Here is a 19649-nt window from a genome sequence, read left to right on the forward strand (position 1 = left end):
ACTTTCTGTACCAGAGGAAATAGCTTAAACTACAAGGGATATATTGAGACTTGAACAATGGGGATGTCCCCTTCTTGGCTTCAAAAATTTTGAGAACCACTGCCATAGAGGACCCCGCTTATCACAGGACTCAGGACCAGTGTTAATTTAATATTATTTATATATAGTATAATATAATATTTTATATTACCTTTTAATTTTAGATTTTCAGTTTTCATTTTAATTTTAGTTTGTGCTTTTGTTTTTTTTACCTATTTTAATTACATTTTATTATTATTATTATTATAAATATTTCCATTTAGCGTTTTTATTTCTGTTTTAGTTTTTCATCTATTGTTTATATTTTATTTTGGCTTTATTTCAATTGACAAAAACAATTGTAAACAAAAACAGGTTTTGCAACATACTCATTTTTATTTATTTTTTTACTTTAAAAATGCAAAAGTTCTTTTTTGGGTTAGTCTACATTATTAGCTATATAAAAATAATTTAGCAAATGTCATCACCTCCATATAAAAATAATTGTATTTTATGATGTTGTCACTGATATTGTAAAGCCAACAGGTAGGCTACTGTATGTGTGTGAAAGGTGAGAGTATGTTTGTAAAGATACCAAACCCATATCTTCAAACAAACCATACATCTGAACACGTGGGGGTGATAGTGAGGTTTATTTTCCAAGCCATGTTACAACAGTTACCAGAACATTCTGTGGCATCAGTCCAAATAAATAACCTACATTAAAATCTGTGTATAAAACATATGCAAACCTGATATCAAACCCTCTTGATCACCTTAAAAAAAAACTTTTCATAGAAATACTTTGGTGCAATCTTTCAACATTTAACCAGCAGTAAAGCACAAAGTAAAGAGCCTCTGGGTAAAAGCAACAATGCCGACCAAGCCAGCAGTCAGCACAACATTTGCATGCAAATGATATGTGTACAAAAGAAGCTCCACATTATTTATACACCTTATCTAAATCTTACCAAGAACATTTACAACGTGGCAATGATAATATACTGTTTTGGCATACATCGAGGACAAAATATGTATTTTCCTCAGAAATATAAGTCACAGTGGCAAAGACTTTTTGGGAATTACCAATAGTAAATGCTACAGCGAAGAATCAAAGCTGCTCTCCTCCACAGAGCACACACAGTGCATACATGATTGTTCATTAGCTAAATACCACATAAATATGCAAGTTGGCAGGCAGGTGAATGGAGGTGTGAATGTTCTGAATGATGGAGAGCAATAGCTGCAGGGTCAGTAGAGTGTCTTCCGAATGGTGTGACGGCCGTTGCATTTTTTCCATATGGGTAACACCGATGGAGGCAGTCAGTGACTTCACTAGGACAAGAGGCACACAAGCATGCTGCGTGTCACTACATAAACCAGGTAACACCCTTTTACACCTACACCAGCAACACGAAGACGGGATCAGATCCATTTAGATCTGCTGCTATGTAGTTTTCTTCCCTTTCCTCCGGTTGAGGACTTCACAATCTAGAAATTAAGAAAGAGAGAGAGTACAGATAAGTGGTCACATATTTTAATGTCACATCTAAAGATGAGTTGCTCATTAGAATGTCTGGATGAAATTGTTAAGATAACCCTCCAAAGAAAGGCTCCAATTCTTTTGCTCTTGAAAAGAATCAATCAAAATATAATGGTTATGTTGATACTAATGATTTTCATGTTCAGGGTTACCACCGTAACTCCATTTCACAAAACAATTGGTAGAAGGCATAGACCAGGCATGTTCAGGCTAGTAACAACATGTGGGCTTTTTAAAGTACTTTACATCCTTCAGACAACCTCAAAGCCTGAATCATGCCACCATCTCATTCATCATGGAGGGGATAAAGACGTTGATTCAATCCCCTAGCATTTTTTCTCATTCACAAAGGCTGATGGTCGACCACAGACTCGCATCAACAAACAGCAAAAGTTTCCATCTTTTTGCTACTGTGTGCATACATTTTGGGGTTGCATGAGGTTATCAACAAACATTTGGTAGACTGGTGGAAGAACCCTTCTTGAGGTTGGACTCCAAAATTCCCCAATCCTTTCCAAGTTGTAGCAATCATTAGATGGAACTCAACTGTCTTACCTCAAACCCTTAAAATACCAATGAGTAAGTACCATAATTCCCAAAAAAATTCCAGATCCCAAAAACACGTAGTCTGTGTTTTGTGGAATTGATTCCGTGGACCTTCACCCAGGTAAAAATGTCACCAATCAAAGTTTAGCAGATCAATATATTGTCTACAATACCATAAATGTAAAGAAAGCAGATTACCATTACCAATATACCAATAGATACCATTGTAAACATCTACTATTTTCACTTACAATCATAATCCTCTTTTAAGAAGCACTCTTTGAACAGGCAAAGCATGGCCCGATAACAGTTGTCCAGTATTGACTTAGGTGTAACAGACTTCCATCCCTCGTAATCTTGGTCCGTCAAGCGATCCCAGATGTTTTGTATTCTCTCTGGAAGTACTCTCTTTTTTGAAACAGGTACAAAGACACACATGTAGATTATTATGAAGTTAAATAATGGGAATATATCACTCAAATGACAAATAACATCAGCAACACAGATTGGACAGATTCAAAAGGTCAAATTGAGTTTAGAGATTCTTTTATTAAAACTAATGCTTGTATTCAAAAGGAGAAAAAATGATTGAGAGTGAGCTTAGAGATACTGTAAGCAGTGGCAATGACAGCCAGAATGATTTATAATGTGCTGCTGTAGAGAAAAGAGAAATCACATCATTGTTCTAACCTCTTCATCTCTGGGATTCTGTTGGTGATAAACTGCCTCAAAATCTCTGAAGAGATTCTCCAGATTGAAGAGGTATTTACGGCGTGTAGGATGTCTCTCTGGCAGCACCCTTAAAACCCTCTTTATCCCCTTCTGACTAACCCAAAGCCACAAATCCTGTAGATCCCTCTGCTGCACTGGCTCATCTTCATTACTCATATTCTAGAGAACAGAGTGAGAGATGAACAAGATAAGAAAGGGAATGAGAAGAAGAGGAACAGTAAAAGGGAAATGTTCAATTATATTAGAATTGTTGTGCTTTATGGGCATGTATTTTTTTACAATGTCAGTCTCATAATGTTAGTTAGGTCAAAGGTCACAGGGTTTATGCCAGGTCAGGTCAAATTCGTTTCAGTATACATATACATATATATATATATATATATATATATATATACAGTGTGTGCAGAATTATTAGGCAAGTTGATATTCTGGTCATATTTCTTTTCCAAGAACATTTTACCAATTCCAAACCACATCAATCTTAGTAACTACTATCAATTTTGTATTTAATCATTTATAAGTGATATATAATTGCCCATGAAGGCTGAAAGTTAAAAACTCCTCATTTCAGGTGTGCAGAATTATTAGGCAGGTTTTCTTTTACAGATAAAATGAGCCAAAAATGAGATTGAACTCAAGAATAAAAGTAAAACAATTATTAAATGCCCATGAGAAGGATGCAATACTAATGCAATAATAGAATTAGCAAAGTTAAGGCATGACCATTGGGCAGCGAAATTCTCATTGGTTCAGCACGGTCAGAAAAAACAGGTGGAGAAGAAAAGACACCTTAACTGCAAAAGAATTAGGAATTAATGTCAAGAATTAGGTGAGAAACCATCAGGAACCATTTAGTCTCCAGCACCATCATTTTACAGAACTGCAGCCTTCCTGGAGTTTCCAGAAGTGGAATGTGTCAGGTTCTCAGAGACTTTGCTTGGGTAAAAAAATATTTTAAATGACTCTCACTTAATACAGATAACATGCTGAAGTGTTGTGAAATACACGAAGACTGATTTTTTTATAGGCTTTATGGACAGATAAGTTGACAGTGACTCTTGAAGGACCAGCATCACATCCTCTTGTGCCACAGTTTGAAAAATGTTTCTTCCAGAATCTGGCTGTAAGTTTTAGGAGCTCATTTTTAATCAATCCTGCAAGACAGACTTTTCAGGATAGGAGATGAACTAAAATGAGCTCCCAAAACTTACTGCCAGATTCTGGAAGATAAATTCTTCAAACAGTGGCACAAGAGGATGTGATGCTGGTCCTTCAAGAGTCACTCACAACTTATCTGTCCATAAATCCTATACAAAATCAGTCTTCATGTATTTCACAACACTTCAGCATGTTATTCTTATTAAGTGAGGGCCATTTTAAATAATTTTTTACCCAAGCAAAGTCTCTGAGAACCTGACACCTTGTAATTCTGGAGACTCCAGGAAGGTTGCAGTTCTGGAAAATGATGGTGCTGGAGACTAAATGGTTCCTGATGGTTTCTCACCCAATTCTTCACCTTAATTCTTTGCAGTTAACATGTGTCTTTTCCTCTCCACCTGTTTTTCTGACCTTGCTGACCCAATGAGCATTTCGCTGCCCAATGGTCATGCCTTAACTTTGCTAATTCTATTATTGCATTAGTATTGCATCCTTCTCATGGGCATTTAATATTTTTTTTAAACTTTTATTCTTGAGTTCAATCTCTTTTTTGGCTCATTTTATCTGTAAAGGAAAACCTGCCTAATAATTCTGCACACCTGAAATAAGAAGTTTCTGACTATCAGCCTTCATGGACAATTATATATCACTTATAAATTATTAAATACAAAATCAATAGTAGTTATTAAGATTGATGTGGTTTGGAATTGGTAAAATGTTCTTGGAAAAAATATGACCAGAATATCAACTTGCCTAATAATTCTGCACACACTGTACATACACACACATACGTACATACATACATACATACATACATATATATATATATATACACACACACACACACACACACACACACACACACGTGGTCAGAATTGTTGGTACCCTTGCTAAATATGATCAAAGAAGGCTGTGAAAATAAATGTGCATTGTTAATCCTTTTGATCTTGTATTTTAAAAAATCACAAAAATCTAAGCTTTCATTGGAGAATAAGAATTTAAAATGGGGGGAAATATCATTATGAAATATATGTTTTTTCTCAAATACATGTTGGATACAATTACTGGTACACTGTAAAAAAAATGCCGTAAAATATACGGTAAAAACCGGCAGCTGTGGTTGCCAGAATTATACCTTAAAAAAATATACGGTAGCAACGTTTTAGGTTTTACGGTTTTACCTTAAATTTACAGTTAAATACCGTAATTTCAGTTAAATACCGTAAACTGATATAATGTTAATATAACAACCTATTGAAATACTGAAATCTTTTTTGTACCTTTGAAATACACTGATAACCACCAAATGCAGATGGTGATGAGAAAGTCACATGATGAACCAAAGCCCATCACAAGCAGCTTTTATATAATAACATATATAGAAGGTGCACAGTGTCATTCACACAAGCACTAAACACCATCATGGTGATACTCATTAAACTGAAATATGCAATAAACATTAATTTAACAACATTAGATGTAACATACAACCCTAATAAACATAACTGATAAGAAAAAACTAAGAAGAAACCTAGTTATTTCAAAGAAAAAACATCAAATTCAAACAAAATTTGAAATGCAACACAGGGAATTCTGGAAACGTCAATTTACGGTTTTACCCTGTAAATTTTACATTCTTTTTCACTTCCAAAAGCGGTATTTCACCGTAAAATTGTCTGAAATGTCTATTACAGTTTTTCACCGTATATATTAGGGGAACTTACCGTTAACCATTTAACAGGTTTTTACTGTAGCTTTTTCAAAAATTTTACCATTAAAATCACGGTCATTTTTAACAGTGTACCCCTATTCTTATGAGTAAAATATATCTGAAATATATTCCCATTCATATTCACAATTTTGAGCACACCAGCGTGATTATGAACATGAAATTATTCAGCCATGGCTTCCTGTTTCACAGAAATATAAATTGGAGGGGGGAAAAAAGCCCAAATTCCCTTAATCATCCATCACAATGAGAAAAACCAAAGAATATATTTCTGATGTGCAGCAAAAGATAATTGAGCTTCACAAATTAGTGAAGTGGCTTTAAGAAAAGAGCCAGAGCAGTGAAAATTCCCATTTCCACCATCAGGGCAATAGAAGAAGACTCTTCAAGTATCACAGCTGGAGAATTGCAGAAAAAGGTTGAGTTCCAGGGTCAGAAAACCTTTTAAAAAATGATCAAACAGCACCTACATCACCACATGTTGTTTGGGAGGGTTTCAAGAGAAATTCTCCTCGCTCATCCAAAAACAAACTCCAGCATATTCAGTTATCAGACACGACTGGAACTTCAAATGGGACTGGCTTCTATGGTCAGATGAAACTAAAAAATAAGCTTTTTAGCAGCAAACACTCAAGATGTGTTTGGTGAACACAGAGATAAAAAGTACCCCATGTGAACAATGAAATATACTGCTGTATTTTTGATGTTGTGGGCCTATATTTCTGCTGGAGGTCCTGGACATCTTGTTTAGACACATGGCATCATGGATTCTATCAAATACCAACAGATAAAAAAATCAAAAAGTGACTGACTCTGTTAGAAATCTTATAATGGGCCATGTTTGGATCTTCCAACCGGACAATAATCCAAAAACAAACCTTACAAACAACACAAAAATGGGTCACTGAGCACAAAACCAAGCTTCTGCTGGCCATTCCAGTCCACACCCTGTAGAAAATGAGTGGGGTGAACTAAAGAGAAGCACCAACATGGAGCTGGGAATCTAAAGGGTCTGGAGTGATTCTGGATGAAGGAATGGTCTCTGATCTCTTGTCAGGTGTTCTCTAACCTCATCAGGCATTATAGGGGAACATTTAGAGCTGTTAAACTGGCAAATGGAGGTTTCAAAAAGTATTGAATAAAAGGGTGCCGTTAATTGTGTCCAATGTGTATTAGAGAAAAACATTTATTTCATAATGATATTTCCCCCCATTTTAAATTCTTATTCTCCAATGAAAGCTTAGATTTTTGTGAATTTTTTTAATAAAAGATCAAAAGGATTAACAATGCACATTTATTTCCACAGCCTTCTTTGATCATATTTACCAAGGGTACCAAAATTTCTGACCACGTGTGTGTGTGTGTGTGTGTGTGTGTGTATATATATATATATATATATATATATACACACACATACATACATACATACACATACACATACACATACATATACATATATATATATATATATATATATGGGTTGTTGACGTATCAATGTGTCCTATGGTGTGACGGAAAAATGTAAAAAAATAATAACCTCTAACACTGAAGATAAACCCTCTCTAATTCTAAGAATGAAGAATCTAATTCTCATGTTATTTGTATGTTAAGTTTTTTCTACATTTTTGCTATGTCACACCATAGGACACAAACAGGAAAAATTAGCAAATTTGTGTGGGAAGTTGTGAAGAGTGTGGCTTTAAGTGAGTCAGAGGGTCGGTTGGGGACAGTGTCAGTGGAATAAAGACTTACCAGTCTGCTGATGTTACGTAGTCTGAACACCTCTTCATAATGCACTTGAATAGTATAGTTAATGGGAAAGTTCATTTTCTGTAAATATACATGTAAAACCTTTTATTGATATGTCATTCATTCTGTCTCATGCTATATTAAGTTGTAGCCTATATTTTACTTCTTTTTATTTTGTTTTTTCCCATGTAAACTTAACAAAAGCCTAAAAGGCTACAACTTTTAAAATATAACACTATAGTTTCAAAAATTAAACATATGTTTACCATAAAACGTCTCCTTAGGGTTATATCTAGGCTTTCCCGTACTGTTTTCAGCGAATCACAGAGATCTGTGCTCATGCACACTGGTAATAGACAAATGAAACCTAGAAGGACAGAAAAAGAAAATAATGGCTTTTAACATAATGCCATTGCCTATAATAAAAACCATCATGAAATGAGTGTTGTTGAACTTCAAATGATTTTATAGGTAATCAAAAGGCCTGTACCTTGTCTAGTATCTATACAAATCTTAAAGTTAAATTTATTTAAAAAAGGTTTGAAGATGCAATATATATTTTAATGTACTGATTATAATATTTACTTTCAGTTTTTGCTGACTTTTGTGCACACTGTATAAAGTGATAAGTTGACTTAACTTAAAAAAATTGAGGAAACCCGTTGCCTTAAAATTTTTCAGTAAATGATCATTAAAAAAAAAAACAAGTTAAGTGAATTGTCAAGTTCACTTAACTTTTTTTTTTTTTTTTTATTATTATTTACTTAATTTTAAGGCAACGGGTTTCCTCAATTTTTTTAAGTTAAGTCAACTTACTACTTTTTACAGTGCAGAATGTCACATAGACTAGTGCAATGTCTCTTTGAAGGCAATAACGCATGAAGTTGCATAGATAGAGTTAGAGCTGTGACAAAACCTCAAACCACAGCCCAATTTACTAAGAATAAGGTGTTCTTTTTAGGTTTTAAAACACACTGAGCACTGCTGCAAAAGAAAATCTCTGAACATCTTCCAACAAAAACAAAAGCTAAACATTTAAAAGCCATAATTCCACAACACAAGATCTTCTGCAAAAGCAGCATGAATATTATGCATGAGATGATCATACATTGTTTATTGGAGCTCTTCAAGAAGATAAATTCAAACTCAAGCAGATTAACTGTGGTAGTAAACCTGAGGCTGATCCTGTGTCTATTTTAACTGGAGATTTTATTGTTAAAGGTAAGTGATTCTGACTGGCAAGCTCAGGGCGGAAAGACAGGGCACTGGCAGTCATCTGTCACTTTGCTGTGGATCACAGTGCGGTTGGCCTCTGTGGTTGAGCTGCACTATAGGGCAATTACCCAAAAACTGACAGTCAGCAAAGTCTCAGACACCATAAAGCAGACTTCCGAGGGCCAGAGGAATTTGTCATGCCACAGAACCTGAACTATTTACTGGTGTCCGACCTCTAAACCCCCACCTCCCGTCAAAGTTATTCTGGCTTTTTTGAACTGGTATCCCCCTCTTTGCCCTCTCCTTTACCTTATGTATCTGTTTGCCTGTCTCTCTCTCTCCTGAACACAGGAAGTGGTGACATTATCAGTCACATCTAATAGCAGCACCACATGCAGTAGCTTTCCTCAAACATATGTTCAGCTTGACACTCATTTCAAAAGAAACAAGAGACCATATACACAAATGCTAAAACCACACACTCAGTCTTAGTAAACAGTTTCCTAATCCAGCTCATAATCACCCACAGAAATTCACAGACAGTTGTCCTTTTTGTGAAAACGCACAAGAGCCTCTCTCCGCTTAGCTGAGGAAGTAATAAATCATCACGTTTTTCTGTAGGGCCATTGAAAAAATATTTATGTCTAGCACTGTCACATCTAAATTTCCCACACAAATGAAAATCTTCAGTGTCCTCTTGGCACAATATTATACAACTTAAATCACTTAATTACTAGTCTTCACTTACCCAGCAGCCCCCTGAAGAGCCGGCATTCAGACCGGACCATGGTTCTGCTTATTCTCTGCTTGCACTGTAATATGGGTATAAATTCCAGAAAATTCTTCTGTCTTCTTGGTCTATAAAAAAAACAAACAAACAGAATAGTGTCAGAACAAATATCACACTAGATTTTTGACTGCCATTACATGACTTTCTGTGCACACAACTGCCTTTCTAAATCCTCTTGCTGGACAAAGAAAACCAGGGATGACACATCTGAATTCATTTACTCTCCATTTGGATTGTAAAATATTTAAATATCCAAAAAAGACTGATCTGGCAAAGTGAAGCAGGAACACTGCTCATCTGGGCTGGAGCTTTTTGTCATAATGTTCCTCTGTTTTCTTCTCCAGAGCTCATGCAGCTGTGTAAAACAAATCCAGATGTTGTCTCTTTTTGCTTCTTTCGAAAGGAAAAATTAAAATTCCTTGTAATCCTAAAGGGAATATAACTTGACATAGCAAGTTTCTGACTAATAGACATGTGATGAACACGAGGGGCAGAATGTACGTTTTAAAAAAATAATTTATGGCTTTGTCAGAAATGTCTTTATATTATTTTCTTGGATATGAAAAAATTATCATTACATATAATAAAAATGCGGATCTGTAAAGCAAAACCACATGCAGGAAGAATCTATGAAGTACAGAATATGAGCCAGAACAAATGATATCCTTTATGTAACTTCATATTCTACCTGACATAATATTTTAATTATTATTTTACTAGAATTTTTTATTTCTTAATCAGTTCATTCTAAATCTAAAAGATCTGTTTGATTTTTCTCTCCTAATCTAATGCCGATTTTGTCTGTTGAAAAAGACAAATTGCTGCATACATACATTTCATAATATTGTTTTATAAACATAGAGTTCTTTATTTAAGCCAGCTTTTTAATGGTAGCTATATTTGCCGTTTTTACAGATGCATCATTTGCCAACTAAATTCAATATTCTGGTTATGCCTAGAGAATTACCTAGAGAAATACTAAAGAAGCCAAATCATCAATTCTCATTCATGTTTTTCACAAATATTTTATACAGCAACAATATTTGATCAAATAAAAACCTAGGATTGCCTATATTTGGACAAACACAGTAATAGCCTAAAGGAATGTTCAGTTCAAATATGATGTTGACCCAAATGACCCAAAATTCTGATTATTTCCATCCTCTGGCTTATTCAGATTTAGAAACTGGAAAAATTGTTTAATTTATGGCAGTCAAGTTAATACATTTATATGAAGTGTAAGAAGAAGAAGAAGGAATAAAAAGAATATAAGAATATGATCAAATTCTGATTAATATCGGAATTTTCTTGTGCATATAAACGCAATGAATGACTAATGAATAAAGGAATTTAGGAAATTGAGGATTTAAATGAATTAAGACATTTGGGGGGGGGGGACTAAACTTATGAAAATATCATTAAAACAACACATCATACATCATGAATGCAACGACATTTCATGTATTATGGTTATAGCATTCACGTGCGCGGTATGACTTACCAACTGTTGATGTATCAGTGAAATTTTGGTGTCAGAACATGTTGCAAATTCACGTTATATAATCAAATCAAATCAAATCAAAATCGATCTGTCAGGGGACCGCGCTGGATCGTTGGACCTTGGCTTAGATATGAAACGCGCCGCGTTGGGCTTAATTCCAATAAAAGACGCCACACAGTTCAGCAGCACAACTAATATAAATAAGCCACAAACCTTTTGATTCGATGACCTACGTTGTCTCAGTGGGAAACCATCTGCAGAGTACTTTCAATAAACAGCAGTTGTTTGCTTAACCCTGTAGATATGACCGCTGACACTTCCAGGCATGCAGAGTACTGACCGAAGTAGTAAATTCGCCCCTTTTTCAATGCAACGTCCACCCAAAAGATTCGGAAACTCCCTTTTCTTTATGTCACCTCTTTATGTTAACTGTCTATATAGCTACACCCGCCTACAGCCTTCTTCGCTCGAAAGTACCACGAGAATCACACGCTGAGTAAAGGACGACAGTCGATGAGACTGTTACTTTCACTTTTGGATCTACATAAACTATTAACTCATCAGTGACTGGATTTGAATAAAGGTGCAGCGTTTTTAACCAAAAAAGCGAAGAACCCTTTACTGCTGCTGCATTTGTGTGGCCGCGCAACCAAATTTGAAGAGTCTGACCCCCCTAATTAAAGTCAGAAATGTTGGGGTTCTTAAAAGAATTTGTACATATAAGTAAATACATTCCAACAACAGCGTTTTCGAACGTTTCATCAACTCAAAAATTTAGAGCGCGCTAAATTTGTAGCAACGACTTGAGCAGTCTGTAGCCAGTGGTACATTAAATGAAACATACGTACAGTCATTATCACGTTATAATAGAATTAAATGCAACAAAAATTAAATAAAAGTATCGTATTTTGTTTGAAAATTCTTTCATAAAGTTTGTTAACTGGACAAGACAAACAACAGACATCAAACAGAAAATTACTGACAAAAAAAATGACCCACCTGTAACCTTGGCAGTTTTACAATTTAAAGGAGTCAAAATGATCACAAAATTAACAGAAATTGGTTCACCAAAACTAGTTATCGATGAACCATCAACAACAGCCCGCATGAGTCAAGCAGCAGCCAAGCATCCGTTCAAGCAGATCCAGTGTCTATTTTCCCAATTTCCCTGTAAACCTCATTCACCCACGCACATTACTAATTTATTCCCTACATTTACTGTGGTTCTGTGGTGACAGGTTTGGCACAGTTGTACACATTTAGGAATTTCATGACAAAATGTTTTTTTCGGACTCTGAAGCGCCTCATTTCACAGCACAATAGACAATGGGCATATGGATGACCAACGCACACTGCACACTGGCCTTGCGCGTGGGATTGCTTTGTTAATGGGCACAATGCCCCACTTGTTTTGTAGTACCTTTAATCTCTTTTTAGGGGCATAATCACTTGACAATAGTGTTATCTATGCTGTCCTAACAAAGGCCAGAGCCACTCAAGACGACAAACAAGAGGGACATTCCGAGTCCCCCACCCAACCATTAAAAAAACTAGTCAAGACACCATCTGTCAACCTAGATTACATCAATATCACATCGATATGGAAACCCCCCAAAGGAAAAAGAGTGAAAGAAAACTTCTAAATGTGCCTTAAAACATCAGCAGGTTTTAAACAACCTCCACAATATCTCAATCTACTTTTATGGCCTGACATTACTTTTTCTTCTTCTTTACCAGTGCGGTCACTTAAATTCAGACCCCAGGACAGTTTTTATGGGTGGGCCCCCATCATCACAGACCCCAAGAGAACATTCCTAGTCCCCCACATCCTTAATAGTACATTCTTGGGGTACATTGACAATTTGAGAGTTGTCCGACCATCCAGGCTTGGATTTGGTGACATGAGAAACCAGGATTTAGATTACAAATTACAAAAATCATAGCCTTCAGTTGGCCAAGTCAGAAGCAATTTGAGGTTACTGCAACAGTGCAATGTTACATGTGTGAGATTATAAAACTATTGACTGTAGATACACACTGAACCGGAACAAGCTCACAGCATATAACTTGTGTTAAATACTTGCAAAAACTATGGCCTTCCTCATATTGCTCAATTGTCTAACTCTATTCCACAGCATGACTTTGCAAGAATTTGTGACTCAAGAAAAACTATTCATGAATTCTTTATTATTAAGGGTGCAATTAAAGTGATAACTGGACTGTATGGGGAACGTAGTAGAACATGGGTGTTAATTTCATTAACATTGTGGGTTCAAGTGTGATCAGGTCAGGATGTGACTCACTCTAATGGAATACTTCTCATACTTAAGTGTGTCTTCACTGTGACATCATGCTCCACTGACCGAAGCAATTAAATTAGAAAATGACAAAATGATATATGGAATGGAATTCTTCACCAAATAAAGTGATTTGCACTGTTTAAACTACTGCCGTAATACACTTCAAAATAGAACACATTACAAATTCAGTCCTGTAACAACACAGAACTTCAAGGTTTTAAAAAGATCAACATATTTGGTACCTATTTTGGTATGGAGAATAGTTAAAGTTAGCTGTAACTTTGGCAGTAGTCAACCTAAAGTGAAATTATCAAGAGAATCAAGCTATTAAGCATTACACTAGCAGTGTTGGTCAGTCTATAAAAGACTTTTAAAATTCAACAAAAGGCAAGGTGTCAGGTCAACTGCAATCAGATAGCAATCTATGAAAAAAATACTTAAAATCCCTCTTTTTAAATATTTGGTGATATATTAACAAAGCATATTAACTGGCTAAGACTGAATGACTCATTGTCATGAGAAAGATGCATGATCATTATGGGGCTTCACCAAAAAGAAAAAAAAAAAAAAAAAAAGAGGCTTGAGAAAACAGTGAAAACCTGCTTTGCCTGTGGGGTCAGTTAAAGGCAAACAAAGTCTTGTGACAAACACGGAAATACAGGATAACGTAAAAAGTTTATTTACAAATTTTCTCACTTCATGACATAAACAGAACCATTTCTTTTAGGTTCCCTGGGGTTGGATGATTATAGCTCTTCAAAGTTAAAAACCACAACACATTTGCTGCATCCACGTAGAGACAAAAACTAAAGCTATTTTACAACTTCACTGTTTTAACTTTCAAAAGAGAATTTAAACAGCCAAAATGTGAATGATGGAATGTTTTATACAGACTGTTTCATACCATAAAATGTGGATTTAATTTGCATTATGGTAGCTACAAAATTAGTAATAGACATTTTCCAAGTATACACATCCAAAAGCCACTCCTGAATACAAGCTGATGTAGTCCTTTGCCTGAAAACATTCCTCCGAAAATATTTGTCACTATGCAACCACTCAGTATGAACTAAATAAAAAAGATGGTTTGTACCAAGTACAGTACCAATAGTCATTTCAAGCAGGACAAGGTCATTGACCACTGGGACTGTGACAGCTCCCAGCTGGCCCCAGTTAAAGGGGGAACTTCTTTCAGCTGTCACCAAAATGTTGCTTCTATACTTGTGGTAGGAAAGTTGAGAGACCACAGCCATGGGAGGCCTGGAAAAACAGATTTTCTCATGGTGCGCCTGCCAGATGTGAAGATACTAGAAGGCATAGCGTGTTCGGATGTCTTCCAATTTCTTCGACACCTCTGGAGGCGTGCGGTCCAATTCCTCAGAGACACTCTTCTGCTTATGTGGGTCCATGGAGTTAAACTGCTCACAAAGGTCTCCATCGATCACATTCTGGAAGCATACAAGCAAAGCCACTGAGAAAGATGACCGACCGATGTAGTAAATTACCCAAATCTCACTTCTTTGCCAAGTGATGGACACTCTTTTAAAGATGCCACACAAAGCATAAGTAGATGATTAATGAAGTACTAATTAAAAACTGTTAATACTAAAGCTGTGTGATATTAACTTCGTTTGCCCTTACCTTTACTGGAAAATAGTACGAGCGGAAGCTGAGGTGATCACGACCACACAGAGGGGGAAACTCAGAGCGCATGTGCATCTCTAAGTGCTGGAAGAAGTCATGATCCTAAAGGCAGATGAGACAAATACATTTTATTTACACAATTTAAAAACCTTGAATGGAATTTAATGTGATATCTAAAGTTGTGCCATGCATGTCACGGTCTCTACTCTGATGGCCTGAAGTTAAGCAAGTGGCCCGACCCGAGGCTTTCACCTCTTCTGCTTCAGTGGTTTTAGAATTATGAAAGATCATTGCATGTTAGCACTCCTTTCATGTAATTACTGGTTATTCGCAATTTAAGGAACTGTACCTCATGAGAAGTGAACGGCACCAGGATGCCAATGCCTCCCGATAGCGTGGTGTACACCAGGGACTCTGATCCTCCAGGGATGAGGGTAGTTTTCTGGAGGGACAGAACCGTCTCTCCTATGTGATAGTTAATAATCACCTCGGCCTGTAATAAAGATGAAAGGACAACAGGTATGGATTAAATTGGGGCTTGAGAAGGCTGTTTTTGCTTATAGCAAAACTGGAACCAAAAAAAAAAGAAAGAAAAAAAAAAATCACTTTATGAAGATCAAGCAATTCACTTCCATATACAAAAACCTAGAAAAGTGCATGGTGTTCTCTGCAAGGCAAAGATTAGTAAATATTGGGGGGAGGGGACCTAATACCATCAGTAATAATAATAATACTGATAATCAAAGAAATTATAAGTTACATGTAATTTGTAATACTTTTTTTTAAACAATTTTATATTTAAATAAAATTTTACACAACCTAATAAACTAACAATGAATATAGGCATTACATTATAATATATAAAACCCATAAGACCTTCCTTCATCTTCGGAACACATTAAGATATTTTTGATGAAATTTGAGAGCTTTCTGACCCTCCATAGACAGCAAGGGTCGGTCTTTCCAAGTTCAAGGTTCAGAAATGTACAAAGAACGTCGACAAAATGGTCCATGTGACATCAGTGGTTCAACCGTAATTTTATGAGGCTACAAGAATAATGTGTGTGCAAAAAACTAAAATAATGACTTTATTCAACAATTCTTCTTTCCCAAGTCAACCTCTGCCTCCATTACAGAGAGTACCAAGACACAGATGAATCTAATGTTTTGAAGAGTATGTGTGGCTGTCAGTCTGGCTGGTTATGTACTTGCTCAAAAATTGATTTTGGATCATTTTTAACCAGAAAATTTACAGACTGCAGCTTTAACTTTAAAAACATGAAACTGAGCTCAACTCTCCAACCAAAGATCTTTAACTAAAGGATTCTGGTGTATCAGATGAGAACCTGTGTGTGTGAGGTCTAAAACAAAATTTGATAAGAGTATTAGGTATACATAACCTTTACTTGTTACTTCATCTAAATGTTGTGTAAACTTTTTTTTTTTTTTCTCTCAAAGTAGTGAACTTGACTCATTTTAATGCTTAAACACACATGGCTTTTCTATCATTACACTCAATGAGAAACTTTTAAGATATGCTCATAAAGAGAAAGTGTTTCATTCAAGCAAGCAATAGATCTGATGTTGAACATGTGGAAATGACAAATGGGAGTTAAATATCCAACACTGGCAAATAAATATCCAAATAGTGCTGGGCGGTATGATCAAAAATTTATGACATGGCATTTTTCAAAATTATACCGGTTTTGCGGTATATGACGGTATTTATTTTTTTCATGCATGACCGGGTGTTAACCACATTTTCTACTGATTGAGAGGAAAAACTGCAGTAGATTGACTTAGAATGCCCTATTTTACTGTCATGATGAGCGAATATTGTAGAACAATTCCACACTAAATAGTGACTAAACACGACCCATTAATACATGTTAACCAGGAGTCACTCATTTATAATCGCGACATCGTCTGATAAAATCAACATGTATCTAATGTTACACTAAAAAGCGGATATGCGGTGGTTTTGGCTAGATTACTTTTGTCTCATGCAGCGCACTGCAAACAAACAAAAAACAGCAAACATAAAAAGTGCATAATATTAACAGACGAACTATGCTCATATTTATAATTCCAAACAGTCCGTAATTGACAGGTGCTTGGAAATGCTGTTTTGTATTCATTTATTGACGAGTCTGCTGTGGTACGGCCAACTGAATGTGGTGCTTCTCTGCCACTCACTGCACAGAACAGACGCAGTGAGAGGCGACACTGCGCTGGGAGTCAGATCTCATGCTCGCGGGGCAGCTCTGGCGACATCTTCCAACTGGTTTGTGCTAAAAGGGTCTGAAAGTTGCTAAATATAGTGCTAAAGTCACGCTCGTGTGTGAGACGCGGGAGCTGATGGCAGGGGGCAGTGGATATTGTGGATGAGTTCTTCCGTCTCATCACGTTCTACTAGTTCAACAGCTTCAGAACTTTCACGCTTAGTAACACATACAGCTGTGTCCTCGCCACAATGCAATAGTGAAGAGAGACCCCTCTCAAACAGTGTCACGTTCCAAACGTTACTTAAATGACACCAGTATTGCGGTATTTTAAAAATTCATATAAGAAAAATAAACACCGCTATTCGGTGTGAACCGCCCAGCACTAATCCAACATCACCGTTACAATCAAATTACATAAACCCATTAATATAGGCTAATAATTTATATGGTCATGATATATTGTGCATCCCTAGACAAGTTCCACAATAATGTTTATACCAAGCACCCAGTCCAGCTCATTCCTGATTACACATGCTCTAGGCATGTCCGTCAAAGCTAGACGCAAGTCATTGGTGTGCAAATAGGGACTTTCCCTTGTGTCCACCTAAACATTTCCATGCTCCTAATCTGCACATAATGATCTCTGGCGAGAGGACAAGACTTGCTGCTGAGGTTTCAGAACCAGAGTGGAGTGTGGACTCCTGCCAAATGTTTTGGGGGTGCAGGTCTCTGAGTGTGCGCAAGGAGAACAGCAACCGCAAAACCAACCAGACAGACAAAAACAATGAGGAACAAGCAGTAAGGACAGCTCAGTGCCAAAGGTCTTTCCGGGACCTGTGGGAAAGTTGAGTAATGAGGGTAGAAGAAACTTCTACCTTTTGTGATGCTCCGTTAAGCAAGCCTCTGTCCCACAATGCTTTGTTCCCTGTGGGGTCTTCATCAACATCATCGCTGGTATTGGGAGGCAGGCGGACCTGAAAATAAACATGAAATGAGTATGCAGTCTGTAGCAAATGTATACAGATGATGACACCTCAATTTTTTTTTATTTTCCTCCATTGCGACTGCTAACAAATTATGCCACTTTGGGAATTTGTCAAGATGTTAAAAAGCTCATCTATACTAAAATATTCCCTGGAATCAAAGAGTTTACATTGACTTTGCAAACAAACTCAGTATGTGGTACATGTGTGGTATTGCTCTCAAAGATTTCAAAACCAAACAGGTGATGACACTCACAACGCAGATATTTCCAAACTTATCCGCAGCAGCCATGGTGTCATAATCAAGCAGGCAGGCGGTAGTGACCCAACGAGGATATGTATCGTCGGCAAAGATGATGAGCTGGTTCTCGTTGCGTCTGTAGCGTACCCAGAATAGACTTTCCTGAACATCGGATACTATCACGCGCTGCCCAATTGTGTGGATGCCCGTTACCAAGTTAGGAACATGCTGCAAGAACAAGAAAAGGAGACTCAGTCATCTTGGTTTAGCAGGTTGCCCCTCTTTTAAAGCTCGTCAAAGACATACAAAAGCAGCTCATAAAGTAGAAACACTTTATCCACTTAGCTGTTACTTAAATATATAAACACTTTATGCCAGTGTGAATTACTTATGTGAAAAATAATAAACTTGTCTGCAAGCTTATTCAAGCTTACTTGACCACTTTGTGGTCTGAACTTCTGTTTCAATGTTTTTCATGTGGTTATGCATCAACATCAAGTAGCAGAGTAGTGTGTCACTGGCGTTACTTTCATATTATTCAGCGTTTCAAAGAAAAGAAAAATGCTTGTTCACTTCCTCTAGGAAAAAAACAAAAAACTGTGATTCTGTGGCTTCTCACCTTGTTTTCACACTTGCGAAGAAGTTTCTTCTTTCCCAAGTCATAGATGCGCAAGAGTTTGCCCACTCCAACCAACACACGTCCTTGAAAGGGTGCAATAGCCAGGGGCACGTCCTCCACGGGCGTCTGTTAATCAGAACCAATGTCTAAATCAATTCAAGTTCAAATTTATCTTGTTAAAGAAGCAGCTGACCAGAAAAGAACAGTTTAACATATGGCTTTGATATGTAGCTGGGTCAAAGCATCATTAAACATCATATAAACTGAACTAAAAACATTCACATCATGACAATTTTGGGCCATGGCCAGAACACCTACATCAAAAAGTTGAATTTTGTGATTTGCTACGCTTAAATGGATTTCTAGGGCACATTTAATGATTTGTGGGGAATTCCACATTGCTGAGCCCCCACCTAACACATGGGACCAATCAGCAGTTTCATGCCAAGTCATTTCCTGTTTCGCTCACCTTGTGTAAAAACTCCAGCTTGTCCCCACTTCCAACTAGCCGATAGGTATAAATATAACCCCCACCAACGGAGCGAGGATTTAGTATCATGTCTCTGGCAACACCCACCAACACATACCAATCATCACCTCCATTGGAAAATCGACATACAGCCACACTGCAAAACATACAAATAAAAAGGAATTAA

At 36.6% G+C, this 19649-nt stretch overlaps 2 protein-coding genes across 3 annotated transcripts in view; both read right to left on the bottom strand.

The window, feature by feature from the left end:
- Positions 1 to 354: 354 nt before the first annotated feature.
- On the bottom strand, positions 355 to 12106 carry il34 (interleukin 34). 2 transcript variants are annotated; one of them, XM_058750687.1, is made up of 7 exons: positions 11981 to 12106; positions 9439 to 9548; positions 7742 to 7842; positions 7479 to 7556; positions 2798 to 2998; positions 2359 to 2515; positions 355 to 1509 (listed from the first exon to the last, which is right to left on the bottom strand). In XM_058750687.1, exons 2-7 carry the CDS (start codon positions 9476 to 9478, stop codon positions 1466 to 1468), a joined length of 621 nt encoding a protein of 206 aa, XP_058606670.1. In that variant the 5' UTR covers positions 9479 to 9548; positions 11981 to 12106; the 3' UTR covers positions 355 to 1465. The 2 variants fall into 2 exon arrangements, with proteins under 2 accessions (XP_058606670.1, XP_058606669.1); XM_058750686.1 differs by lacking the exon at positions 11981 to 12106 and adding an exon at positions 11195 to 11508 and having other exon boundaries at positions 357 to 1509.
- A 1831-nt stretch (positions 12107 to 13937) lies between these two features.
- The window catches only part of sf3b3 (splicing factor 3b, subunit 3), a 29598-nt gene continuing 23886 nt past the window's right edge, over positions 13938 to 19649 (bottom strand). The window contains exons 21-27 of the mRNA XM_058750912.1: positions 19463 to 19619; positions 18994 to 19119; positions 18390 to 18602; positions 18026 to 18124; positions 15275 to 15418; positions 14923 to 15027; positions 13938 to 14729 (exon numbers count right to left, since the gene is read on the bottom strand). Coding sequence (XP_058606895.1) covers positions 14589 to 14729; positions 14923 to 15027; positions 15275 to 15418; positions 18026 to 18124; positions 18390 to 18602; positions 18994 to 19119; positions 19463 to 19619 — 985 coding nt within the window. The 3' untranslated portion in view covers positions 13938 to 14588. The remainder of the gene's footprint in view (positions 14730 to 14922; positions 15028 to 15274; positions 15419 to 18025; positions 18125 to 18389; positions 18603 to 18993; positions 19120 to 19462; positions 19620 to 19649) is intronic.

This window comes from Onychostoma macrolepis, chromosome 18 (genome assembly GCF_012432095.1).
Source record: "Onychostoma macrolepis isolate SWU-2019 chromosome 18, ASM1243209v1, whole genome shotgun sequence".
Taxonomy (NCBI): domain Eukaryota; kingdom Metazoa; phylum Chordata; class Actinopteri; order Cypriniformes; family Cyprinidae; genus Onychostoma; species Onychostoma macrolepis.